The sequence below is a fragment of the Triturus cristatus genome, chromosome 2_2, assembly GCF_964204655.1.
Source record: "Triturus cristatus chromosome 2_2, aTriCri1.1, whole genome shotgun sequence".
NCBI classification, from domain to species: Eukaryota; Metazoa; Chordata; class Amphibia; order Caudata; family Salamandridae; genus Triturus; species Triturus cristatus.
The window spans coordinates 785515068-785528044 of NC_140582.1; the positions used below are offsets into that span (position 1 = coordinate 785515068).

Sequence of the window (12977 nt, forward strand, 5' to 3'; positions counted from 1 at the left end):
AGCGTTGTAAATCTAAAAGTGTTTGATTAATGTATCGTGGAGTGGATGTAGATTGTGTGTAGTGCAATTATGTGGTATGTTGTACAGTGAAATTATGTGGATAGAAAGTATGTGGTATTTAGTGTATAGGAATTATGTAGAGTGGGATTAGGTGTTATGGAGAGTAATTATGTGGTATGGCAGTCTGTGTTGTGGAGTGGTAACCTCAGGTTTAGTCTTCCTCATTTCCATAGAAGCTAAACTATGAACTGAATGAGACAAAAAAGAAAAAAGGAATCACTGAGGAGCACTTCTGGACCTAGTCAGAGGTATGAGCAGGGCCACTGGATTTATGCAACTGGCTTCTTTCATTGAGATGTTGGGGTCCGGTGTTGTAGGTGTGGGTGAGTAGTTTGAAGGTTACTCTCTTCTCAACGGGAAACCAGTGGAGGTCTCGCAGGTGTTGGGTGATGTGTTCATGTCGTGGGATGCCGATGAAGTCTGGCCACGGTATTCTATATGGTCTGGAGCTTGCGGAGTAGGGATTTGTTGATTCCGGCATAGAGGGAGTTACCGTAGTCCAGTCTGTTTGTTATGGGTGCGTGGGTGACAATCTTTCTGGATTCGGGGGGATCCATTTGAAGGTCTTACAGAGGAGGTTGAGGGTGTTGAAGCAGGTGGGGGCAATGGTGTTGATCTGTTGGATCATGTTGAGGGAGGAGTCGAGTAGGATGCTGAGGTTTCGGGCGTGGTCCGTAGGAGTGGGGGGTTGCCGAGGGCGGTGGCCCACCAGGTGTTGTCCCAAGCTGAGGGGGAGGGCTGGGGCTGTCTTCTCCGAGTTAAGCTTCAGGCAGCTGCTGCTTATCCAGGATGTGATGTCTTTCATTCCTTCCTGGAAGCTGGCGTGGGAGTCTTTAGTGAGGGAGAGGATGAGCTGGGTGTCGTCGGCGTAGGATACTATGCTAAATCCATGCTGTCTGACGATGATGGCGAGGGGGCGAGCGATAATCCTTGGGTTACTCCGCAATTGATTTCTGTGGGTTTGGAGAGGAAGGGCGGGAGTCTGATTCTTTGAATTCTGCCGGTGAGGAAGGAGCGGAGCCAGTTGAGGGCGGTTCCCTGTATGCTGGCGTCGTGGAGTCCGGTGGTAAGAGCGCGGTGGGAGATGGTGTCGAAGGCTGCAGAGTGATCTAGTAGGATGAGGTTCGCAGTGTGGCCCTGGTCGAGGAGAGTGCGATGTCATCTATGGCGGCGAGGAGGGTGGTCTCAGTGCTGTGGTTTCTGCGGAATACAGATTGGGAGGGGTGGAGGATGGAGTTGTCTTTTATGAAGTTCGTCAGCTGGACGTTGACTATCTTCTCAGTGACTTTGGCCACAAAAGGGAGAGAGACAGGTCGGTAGTTTTTGAGGTCCGTTAGGTCTGCAGAGGGCTTTTTGAGGAGGGGCTTGATTTCTGCACGTTTCCAGTCGTCAGGCAATGTGCCGGATTCGATGGTGGCGTTGATGGTGCGTGGTAGTTCGGGTGCTATGGCTGCAGTGGTTCTGTGGAAGATGTGCGGAGGGCAGGGGTCCATGGGGGCTCCTTAGTGAATGCTTTTCATGGTTGTGGCAGTGTCTTCGCGGGTGACCAGGGTTCAGGCGGAGATGGTAGGTTGGCTGTCTTTGCTGGGGGAAGGCGTGGGTTCAGTGTCTGTTCATTGAAGTTGTCGTAGAGGGACTTGATTTCAGATGGAAGTAGGAGCCGAGTCTGTTGCAAAGGTCCTGGGATGGTGTGACATCCGTGGCTTCACTGGGGGTTTGGTGAATTCCTGAATGATGCTGAAGAGTTCCTTTGCGTTGCTGGAGTTACCGAGGATTTTGTTCTGGATGAATGTTCCTTTGGTGGATCTGACGAGTTGGTGGTATTCAGTCATAACGTTCTTGTAGGTGGTTCGGTCTTTCGTGGTTTTGCTGTTTCTTCATAGCTTCGCAAGACATCTGCAGGTGAGTATGGATTCTTGTAGGTCAGTGGTGAATCAGGTTGCCTTCATGGGGCCCTGTCTGTCAGAGTTGCGGAGGGGGAAAAGCTTGTCTGCGCAGTTGGTGATCCATCTGTGCAGTTCTTTGGCTGCAGAGTTGGCGTTGGTCGAGGTGGGAGGGGGATCGTGGTTGAGGGTGGAGTTGAGGTGCTCCTCTGTGATTTTGCTCCAGTTCCTTCACAGAGGGCGTTGAGTAGTTTTGTGAGCGGTGGCTTTGTCGAAAGAGAAGTGTACACACTGGTGGTTCGTGCTGGAAGTGGGGAGTCAGAGGGAGTTCTTGTGTGTGATGGAGAGTCCTCCAGGGTGGTCCTTCCTCTGGATCTTCTATCTGTCGAGGATGGCGGTGGCGATGTTGGGGGCGAAGGTGGGGTTGGTCTAGGTTTCTGTGGAGAAGGCGACATCTGGCGACATCTGGCGAGAGGGTGTCGAGGAGGTCCCGATTTCTACTGTGTCTGTATAGGGAACGCACATTGAGGAGGATGCACCTCAAGGCTTCAGAAGTGCTGGCATCTGGTGGGGGCGGTAGTCGTGAGAGTGCGGACATTGGTGAAGGTTTGTCGGCAGGATAACTGGCCGTGGGTGATGTCAGGCGTAGACAGCTGGCAGTTGTTGTTCCTTCCGGGGTTTAGTGCTTAGAGAGCAGCTGAGTCGTAGTGGTAGGTGGTCGGAGAACCAGGGTCCCTGGCGCTGGTCGCAGACGGGCTTGCCTTTGGCACGCTAGCGGCACAGCGGGCACCATTAAATAGGGAACGGGGGAGGGAAACACAGCTGGGAGGCGGGAACGGGCAGGGGGAGGGGCGCAGGGGCAGCAGCGGCGGAAAAAAGGGCAGCGAAAATGGGCGCAGAGGGAATGGAGGACAAGAGACCAGAAAACCAGGCAGAATAACTGTGAAAACAGACAAAAGACATGCACAAATAGAGTAAACACAAAATACAGTAAACAGACATAAAGAAAGTCAGACGGAGAAGGCAGCCGAGCGGACCAGCAAGCCTCTCCCACTGGACCAAAAGGGATGAGGCGCAGGCAGGAGCCTGCGGGTGGAGGAGTGCCTCGAACACCTACCTGGAAGAGAGGTGTAGGGGGCAGCGACGCAACGACGGAGCTGCTGGGGCGGAGAGCAGAGTTCCCTGACCAGGGGGTCAGAGGTCTTGCTCACAATAGTCATTCAGTCATAATAGTCTTGAGGAAACTATCACAGCTCATCTAACTACAGTCTAGAATAGAGAAGTGCCATTTCTTGATACTGTTCCACTTGAAAAACCACGCGCAAGGGAAACGGCCAAGGCTGCATACTTCACGGTCATGAAGGCAGGTTGTGCAAAGATCTACATTGTAACTTCTTTTGGACGCGATTCCTGGTATTGCCACTAGGTGGCAGAATAGCGCAAATTCAAACGAGAGACCCAGGATATAGAAGTAGGAATGCTTGTTCGCAAGTATGTTTTGACTTTTGAAGTCCATGCTCAATTGCGCTTCTGTTTATGGTCATGAAAGTGCTTAACTTATGAAAACCACAAGTAACTTTTTAAACAACGAAATCTAAACATTTTGTGAACATAAAAGTAATCCTAAATTATATAATGTGAGTCATTCTCCCATTAAGTACCAACCTTTAACTGACATGGCATTTAAAACAATATTGAAAACTACTGGGGAGGAAACGCTAAGTACAATAACTGTACCTATTACTTTTATCCTCTCAATGTTTAGCTGTGAAGAACTGCATTTGGCTGAAATCAGTGAGCATCAATAGATATTTAGATGGACACCGATAGTTAGCCCACATAAATGGACTGATGAGTAGACAGCCCCATTATCTTTCTTTCCTCTACAGATTTTAAGGCGCTCCTGTGTCCTCGCCCAACACCACTGGATAAAAAGTCTCCAGGTCCCCTAGGTGACAGCTCTCTGTGTTCACCAGGGTATGTATCCGTGCAAGGGTCTCCCATCACTGTTCCCATCTCTGACCAAATTCCTTCCAGGGGACAATGTGTCCGATTCCTATGTCCGTTCTGAATTCCGAGCATCCAGAAAATAACACTGACCCTGTGTTGTAAGCTTCAGAGCTGGCTGAACCAACAGTGGATTTACCAGTTTGTCAGTCACGGGTGTGGTAAATATTCAAGTTGAAGGCCAGGCCCTCCCAGCACTGATGCCAGGTGATGCACAAGTGATTAAGGTCCCTCCTAGTACCAGAAACTGCAGTGCTTCCCTTTCAGGCCCTTCTATCAGTCGCCACTCGGATCCCATTGGCGGATACCTCGAGCCTCAGGGATGACCTACTCATGTCCAGTGCAGAAACCAAGGTCGGTCAAACCCTGAGGTTTCCAATACCAGTTTCATAGAATGCCTCCAATGTTCCACTGTCCACCAAGATTCTAACAGATATGCTAGAGGTAAAGGACAACGATACTCTGATCCTTCACCAAGCTTTGGCCCGTTATCGACAGGCAAGTCCTCCAAGAGACATGGCAGCGATAGTGATGCCACGCTGCAAAACAGATCTAAAAGTCTCTGGATATCAAGTACTGAGCTGCCTAAGATGACAAGCTAGGTCTGGAAATCCGCCCTACTTTGTGGCAGCCATTCCAGTCACGCAGACGGACAGCCATGTAGGCGAATCTCACTGTCGTTGAGGCATAACGAAAAAAGGTTAGTAGGGTCCCTCTCCCAATGCATCGGTGCCATCAGAGGCCACCTGACTTTTTGAATCTGTGCCCTTCTGTAAGTAGACAGTTAAGATGGTGTTCCAGTCTTGCTCTCTGCAAACTAATGATCAAGGCTTTCCATCCAAAGTCCGTTTGGCATCAAAGACTTTTCTGGAAAACCACCTTCTTGAGCGCCATCTCTTCTGTAAGCTGCATTTGTGAGCTATAAGCCTCCATACTACACAATGCCCTTTTACAGAGACATGCTAGTACTGAAGACAACATTTCTCCTTCGTCCCAAAGGTGCTGATCCAATTTCACCTGGATAAAGGGAGCTTTCTTCCAGTTTTCCTTGTACACACTTTTCAGACATTTTCCACTCATTCGTTATTTAGTAGCCGAGGAGATTAACGTAATATTGACACTACAGGAACCGCTTCATTTTACCTGAAGAAATGTGAGCCCCCACATTCTTTTGGCCAGCCTTTTTCACGGATGGGGTTAAGGACGCAGAAAGGCAGGCATCAAAGACCACACAACTGCTGGTGGAACACTTCCTGCAAACCCATTAAAATTCCAGATAGAGCATGTCCATTTAATCAAATATCTTTGCACATTTGGACACAACAAACACAAGGCAGAGTTTGTTGCATTCCAAAGGCATGCTCTTGTGGCATAGATTTGCAGGGTAGGTAAGTAGGCCTCCTCACATACATTCTGACAGCACTATGGGACTTGTACTTTAACACATCATGTGAAGTTAGGCCAGGAAGTCTTCAGAAATAGTGGAATCAACGGATTGCTCAATGCAGTCTTTTTTATTTTCACTAGTCTTTTGCTGTACAATATCCTACTTACAGGTTAGGCAGTACTTTACTTGTAAAATAATAAGAAAGGGCCCCTTTGTTGAAGGACCGCTGAAAAGAATATGCTGCAGTGGAGAAGAAGGTAACAGGAGAAACCGCAAAGTCAATTCGACCGCAACGCACCTCGGGCTGATCGCGAGCAGGTTGGTCCCAGTCTCCTCCTGGTTCTCAGAGCAGTTTTTGGCCAAAAATTATTTAAGCGTTCAGGTGTGGGATTTGGCCATCTGGGCACCTTTAGCATCACAACCAAGGGTACAGGAATGGTGGAACAACTCTTGGGGGTTCAGGCCTCTCTCAGGCTGTGTCCAGGTGCAGGACATGGGGCACAGGAACAAGGCTGATTTGCATATGGCTGGGTCTGAACTGAGGTGGCGAAGTGAGCTAAAGAATGATGATGGATTCAACCCAGATCTGTGACTGGTGGCGAGTGTCTGAAAAGTTTCAGTGCTCCGTCCATCATCTCCTTGGGTTTGCTCCTAACAGGAGGCCAGTAAATTAGCCGTTGGAGTCACTCTGGTGGTCCTGGGTGCAGGTGAAGATGCAGGGCTCAACAGGAGTGTTGGCCCCTGAGGGTTCAAGGCAGGCTTCAGGCAGCAAAGCAGCCCTTCCAGATACAGCAAAGCAGTCTTGCAGGGTGAACATCACCAGGCTGTCCTCTGAGACTCCTTCCGCAAGTCCAGGAGTGAACTGAAGAGTGGGTCTAAAGGTCCTATTTTTATACCCTGGTGCCCTTCCTCTGGAAAGGTTCTTTGAAGTGCATGGAACTTCCTGACTCCCATGCCCTGGCTTCAAGCTGGTTGCAGTGACACTGTGGGGATGTTAGGTCCTTTCTTGAGTTGCAAGTGGGGCTGGCCTCAGCTCTGCCCCCATCCTGCCAACAGATGGTCCACTCAGGCGCACCTAATCCCTGTATTGTGTGACTGAGAGGAAATCACAAAGTCTGACTGTCAGTTATAAAAGTCATGTGACCCAAGACAGTCTGCAGGTACAAAGGGCTAAGGGGAGGAAAATTCCATCTTCTAAAAGTAGCATTTTTAAAACTGTATTGAAAAATAAGACTTCACTATTAAAGAGGGTTTATCATCACAATTTCATAGAAATCAAACATGACAAAGCTACCTGCTCCCAATCGGAAATTACCACTTATTAAATGCAATAAGGAATCTCCAATGTTATTGTATGGTAGGGGTAGGCCTCAATAGTGAAAAATGAATTAAGGAGTTTTTCAATACCAGGACATGTAAAACTTAAAAATACATGCCCAACCTTTTAAGAACTCAGCCCTATGGGTTGCCTAGGGTCTACCTTAGGGGTCACGTATAAGTAGTAATAGGGGAGTTTAAGGCTTGGCAGGGGGTTATTTTGCTAAGTCAAATTAGCAGTTTAAAACTGCCCTCAGCCTGCAATGGCAGGCCTGGGACATGTTTTAAGGGGCTACTTAAAAGGATAGCACAATGAGCGCTGCAGGCATACTGGTAGCATTTATTTTACAGGCCCTGGGTATATGGTTTACCACTCTACAAGGGACTTATAAGTAAATTAAATATGCCAATTGGGTATAAACCAATGTTGCCATGTTTTAGGGAAGTGAGCACAAGCAGGTTAGCAGTGATAAAGGGCAGAGAGTCCCAGGGCCAACAAAACAAATTCAGCAAAAAGTGGAGGGAAAAAGGCAGAATATTTGGGTGACACTGGAGAGAGGGTCGGGTCCAAAACCCAGTATGCATTGCAATATTGTTTTACCAAGAGTTAGGTTTGTTACTGTCTTCAATTTACCTTGCATTCCCAACATTCAAGTAATTTCATGCAAGACCAGGTCATACGCAAAAAAGTGGACTCTTGTGGAAAATACACATTTAAATATCTTTAATGACTTGATTATTATAGAGAAAGAGAAGCAAACATATGAAACTATAAAATAAAGGACTTAGCATTTGCATGCAATTATGACATTAATATTTTATACAGCATTTTAGGTATGACTATGTTTTAGCTATGGTTATTTAGATTGTCTGCAAGATTCTGAAATGCAGAGCTCTGTTGCCCAGATTTCAGGCACGGTCTGAACAGAGTGAACCTATTAAAGACTAAAACTAAAATATACAGAATGTTCTTATAGAAACCTACCAGGCATTTCGTCCACACTCAATTCTGTCAGTTTCTGGTGGCATCATTAAATCCTCACATTTCTATGCATACAGGAGTGTAGTGTATCTATACCAGGGTAGGTCCCTTTCAGTAAGCTGTTCTGGGATTATCATTTAGAATGACATAGTAATGTGACATAGGAATGAATGTGAGGATGGATTGTGAAAATAAAATTAAATGTAAACCACCCTCTAATGTAGATGTGTCTTCTGGCGACAGGCAGGGTATGCCGGTGAGAGGGGCCTCGCGTATGATATGCCCAAGGCTGGTAGTTTCTTTGTGTGGCTGGAGGAGACTTTTGAGAACTAGTGATTATATACATATGTTATAGTTGTGTCCGGACTGCTAGACCAGCACCAACATCATTAATTAGATCAGACAAAAACAACTTCTAAATATCTTCCAGAATGAGGAAGAGTTGTGTATCATAGATTAGGAAGAAAATGTCTACACAGAAGACAGGATTATACATGTTCAGCCCTCAGATTTGAGAAGGACACATGAAGTTTCCTCTGCAATGTAAAAGGGAGAGGTGACCTGCAGTATTTAATGCTCTATGAGAGCTCAACCTACAAGAAACGTCTTGTGCTATGTGCAGAGAACTGACATACATGTCATGAAGGTTATTTTTATGGTCTGACTTGAGAGTGCAGCTGTTGTCAGACAATTATGTGAGCATCAGTAGAGAGGGGCTTTGGCTCCGCCCACATATTGGGCGCCATGAGTACATGTTTTTGATTGGGCAGAAGATGTGAACTTTCACAAAAAATGCTTGCCCTCTTCCCAGATGTGATCATTTTGTTTATCCAGCTGCCTGAGCTTGAACATTCAGGGGTGCAAACATGACATTGTAATACCATTAAAGTGTCATATATAACTAGAAAATATATGGTATTTTTCTCTGGTAGGAGCACAGATGGAAGGAGGACAGTCATTAACCTAAATGGATGTTTAGGTCTGGCTTAACTGTGCAAATGTCACCTGACCTTTTAAACTACACCAATATTATTCAACAGATCTTTGCTTCCACACAAATACATATCCATTCTCATGCTATTTACTTGTAATGCTTCACATTATCCTACAACATTCCTTTAAAGCCAGACCTATTGGGATTGCCAACGCATGTTTCTCTAATACATTGTCTCTTATTTGATGGAGGACATGCTGTGTGATTGCTAAGGAAAGGTTCTTCACATTAACCTGTAGGAAACTGGGTGCTCTGCATATGGTATACCACCAGGTGGTCATACCGTGCCCAGACTCCAGAGACTCCCCCAGAGGTGTACTGGGCTCAATGCAAACCCAAGATGCTCTATTAGTGGTAGTATGGTCGATAAGCCTTAGGCCTAGCACAGATTGTAAGACATTTATTGCACAAACATGACCAATAACTGGCACACAACTCAAAAAGGAGATCCACACCAATTTTATGAAAATAAGCTTCGTTTGTGTTTTATTTTAAGACCAAGATCTTCTCAATAACGCAAGTACGTTTTTAAATAAACCTACTTTTCAGTTTCAAAAGTCGTTACTTAGTGCAATATTAAAAGAGTTTAATGTTATCCTATGGAGGAAAACAATAATGCGGGTATACAGGTGAGTACACAACTTAAAGTTCCAGTCTTTAAGATCAAAGATGGGCAAGGTTCTGGTGAGTACTAAAACTGCGCAAAACCAAAGGGGATGATGGACGGAGTGTTGAACATTGCAAGCACTCACCCCCAGTCAACTGATCTGGGTTTAATCCATCATCATTCTTTAGCTCACTCCGCCACCCCAGTTCAGACATGGCCATATGCAAATCAGTCACACCCTGTGCCTCATGGGAACAGTCTAGCCCGAACTGCCAAGCCATGTCTTCCCTGGACCGGAAACAAGCATCCCGTGACCGGTTTCTGGCTAATCAGCCAGGCTAGCTTGAATCCATTGGCAAAGTGAGCAAGGGACACACGTCTGGGCATACCCTGCCAACTTAGGGCGAACAAAGCAAAACCAAAGGGGATGATGGACGGAGTGTTGAACATTGCAAGCACTCACCCCCAGTCAACTGATCTGGGTTTAATCCATCATCATTCTTTAGCTCACTCCGCCACCCCAGTTCAGACATGGCCATATGCAAGTCAGTCTCACCCTGTGCCTCATGGGAACAGTCCAGCCCGAACTGCCAAGCCCTGTCTTCCCTGGACCAGAAACAAGCATCCTGGGACCAGTTTCTGGCTAATCAGCCATCATCAGCCAGGCTAGCTTGAATCCAGTATCCAGTCTCAAAGTGAGCAAGGGACCCACGTCTGGGCATACCCTGCCAACTTAGGGCGAACAAAGCAAAACCAAAGGGGATGACGGACGGAGTGTTGAACATTGCAAGTACTCACCCCCAGTCAACTGATCTGGGTTTAATCCATCATCATTCTTTAGCTCACTCCGCCACCCCAGTTCAGACATACTAAGTCAGAGTACTAAAACTGCACCACCAGCGGTACAAGGGTGGCCGGGTGCAGAGGTCAAAATCAGAGTTTGGCCCAATTCATTTCAACAGAGAAAGGGGGCTCAAAGCCACACTGCTTGCAGGTAGTTAAATTGGTTGCAGGGGCCAAGCTTTGGGGGTAAGAGCAAGCACAAGGGGGGGCTACAAAGCATCACCAAACATACAAAATCAGCAGCACATGGGCGGCTAGGTGCAGGGTGCAAATACAGAGTCGGGAGCCCACTGCTTTCCAATGGAGAACTTGCTTCAGACAAACAGGCTGCAGGAGCCACATCAGAGGCTGCCGGAGGGAGACCCGTGACAGCAGAGGTAAGTAGAGATGTAGGGGTCATAGGGGCACTGTCAATTCAGCTCACCAAGGCCCTGGGGCTTCCGGTGCAGGGGTGCATTTAGATGCGGTAGTCTTTCAGGGAGGGTCAGTCAAAGCGGGACTTGAGGTCAGGATCGCTGCGGCACCTGTTCTGGGTCGGTGGTTAACATGGCCATGGCCAGATGTACCTGGTGCAGACTGGGCAGGACTCGCGGTTCAGGAGGGCACCGGAGTCCTTTGTGTTGGTTTCTTGGGGACAGAACCGCTATCCTCTGGAGTTCCGGCCTTTGTCAAAGTTCAGACAGTATTCCTCTGGTTTCTGGATGTCGGTGGCTGCAGGACAGGAGTCATCTTCTCGTAGGGCCTTTGAAGCTGGAGACAGGCCAGTGGGGCTGCGCTCAGTCAGTAGTCGTCTTCACACTTTGCTGCACGGGGTCTTCTTCGTCCTTCTTCTTAGGTCGCAGGTAACCAGATTCAAGGTCTCAGGGAGCCTCCTGAATACTAGATTTACAGGGTGTTTTAAGGGAGTAACAGTTAAGGCCAATGGGTACCTCACCTGGGGTGACTATACCCTCAATTTTGCACGCCACCATCCTGTGGGAGGGGGCATTGTTCTAGCCCTGATTGGAGGAGTCCTCTCATCTTCAAGTTGGAAGGGGGGTACTGAAAAGTGTGCTTCACTTTTCCTCCTCCAGCTGAGGGATGGAGTTGGCAAAGGTGGGCACACCTCCTAGTGTAATACTCACTCATTCCCAGAAACGACCTTGGAGACTCTTTGTCTTTGGGAGGTGTGTCCTCAGAAATGGCTTGTATAAGTAAAAATGTTGGTTTAATGACTGAAGGGGTGATGTTATGACCCAAGTAATCTAACTCACTCATAGGAACTGACATTTGTCATGCTTCAGTGTGATTCCAACATTTCTAAAAATGTTCAACACCTTCTTCAAAATAGTTTTGTGTTCACTTTGTCTCAGAAAATATTAAAATATCGTCCTGATAAGCTTCGACGCCATCAATTCCTGCCAAAATGTGGTCCATAAGTTTCTGAAACACGCTTGTGTCGGAGGTTACACCAAATGGTAACTTCAGAAATTTATATACCCTAAAAGGTGTCAAGGTGGTGTAAGATCTTGTGATTCTGGGGCTAGGGGAATCTGGTGGTAAGCCAATCTCAGGTCTAAAAAGCTAAAAATAATTTGCATTTCTGATATTGGCCAACAGGTCTTGAGTTTTTGGCAGAGGATAGCAATAAATATATCTATTATGGAAAAAAGCAGCAGATATCTGTTCGTGGGCGGATTTACGCACCTTAAAAAAAATTCTATATATATATTTAACGGATATCTGCTGCTTTTTTCCATTCTAGAACTATGGGACTGTCTCACTTTGATGAATCTGTGGTGAAGATCACCCCTTCTTCCACTAGTTTGTCTAAGAAGATGCAATGACTACATGTACATGGTTACGTAGCCCTGATTTTATTATGTATAGCATTGTTATTGCTTAACTAATGTAGAACTGTTATTGCTCGAGTTGCTGGCCCGTGCTCTCCTTCTCTCCATGCGAGTTCTAAACACTTCTGCCAAGCAGAAGGGTCCTGCATATGGAATGAAAAAGCCCATTAAAACACCTTCTGTTATAATGTAGGGATGCAGGTGATGAACAAAAACCCTTTCAGAGAAGAAGCAATCTCACATATGACATCACTAACCTTCTCCCCATTAATTTAATCAAGTTATTCTAAACCATACACTGTCACAGGGAATGATACCAGCCTCACTGGAGATGGTCATGCGACAAATCCAGCAGCTGCATGGCTCCACCAAATGGCACGTTAAGTACTAGAGAAGAATCAAACATGGGCATCAAAGGTACTTGAAAAAAATGGATGCCACCTTGTCCATTCATGTATGTTGGTATAAACAACTTACATGATACAAACACAAAACATCAACAAACAAGCATTTATGAAGCAGATGCACTGGTAATACTCACTCTCGGTTTCCTGTTTGACAGCACTTTCTTTTCGAGGCAGCGTAGCTGAGATGGATTAGGTTGCAAGCATTAAAGACAAAAAAGCATCATAAAAAGCAGATTGCACAAACCATGCATAAGAGGCATGTTAGGCAGTATTAAGGCAGAAACATGCAAAGAACTATTATAAACAATTAACTATCGTTGCCAATAGACAGAAATTGATGAATATAAGAAGAGAGAAAGGTTTGACATGGAACATTATGCAGCTTTCGAAGCATTTTAAGTTCTCTTTTTCAGCCTTTTAATGATCAGTTGTTACATGTTGATTAAATGATCTAAGACATAATGGAATGTTAAAAATGAAGCCATATGAAAAGGCAGGAGGAGATGCTGTGGTTTTAAGATGTTCAGAGCACTTTAACTATAGTCCACATGTATTTTTGAGTAATTACATTAAGAAAGGTGACAATATACAACATCTATGTAACTGCTGAATAGTTTGTCTTCCAGAAGGAGGAATAAAATGGAGTAAGAGCTGTGCA

General features: G+C 46.2%; 1 protein-coding gene across 14 annotated transcripts in view; it reads right to left on the reverse strand.

Moving 5' to 3' along the window:
* EXOC1 (exocyst complex component 1) overlaps nt 1-12977 on the reverse strand; it is a 330473-nt gene that overhangs the window by 100067 nt on the left and 217429 nt on the right. For 7 of the 14 annotated variants that reach the window (XM_085642062.1, XM_085642058.1, XM_085642060.1 and 4 more), the window contains one exon: nt 12454-12498. The exons of the other annotated variants lie outside the window; for them this stretch is intronic. In XM_085642062.1, coding sequence (XP_085498188.1) covers nt 12454-12498 — 45 coding nt within the window. The remainder of the gene's footprint in view (nt 1-12453; nt 12499-12977) is intronic. 14 annotated transcript variants of the gene reach the window in all.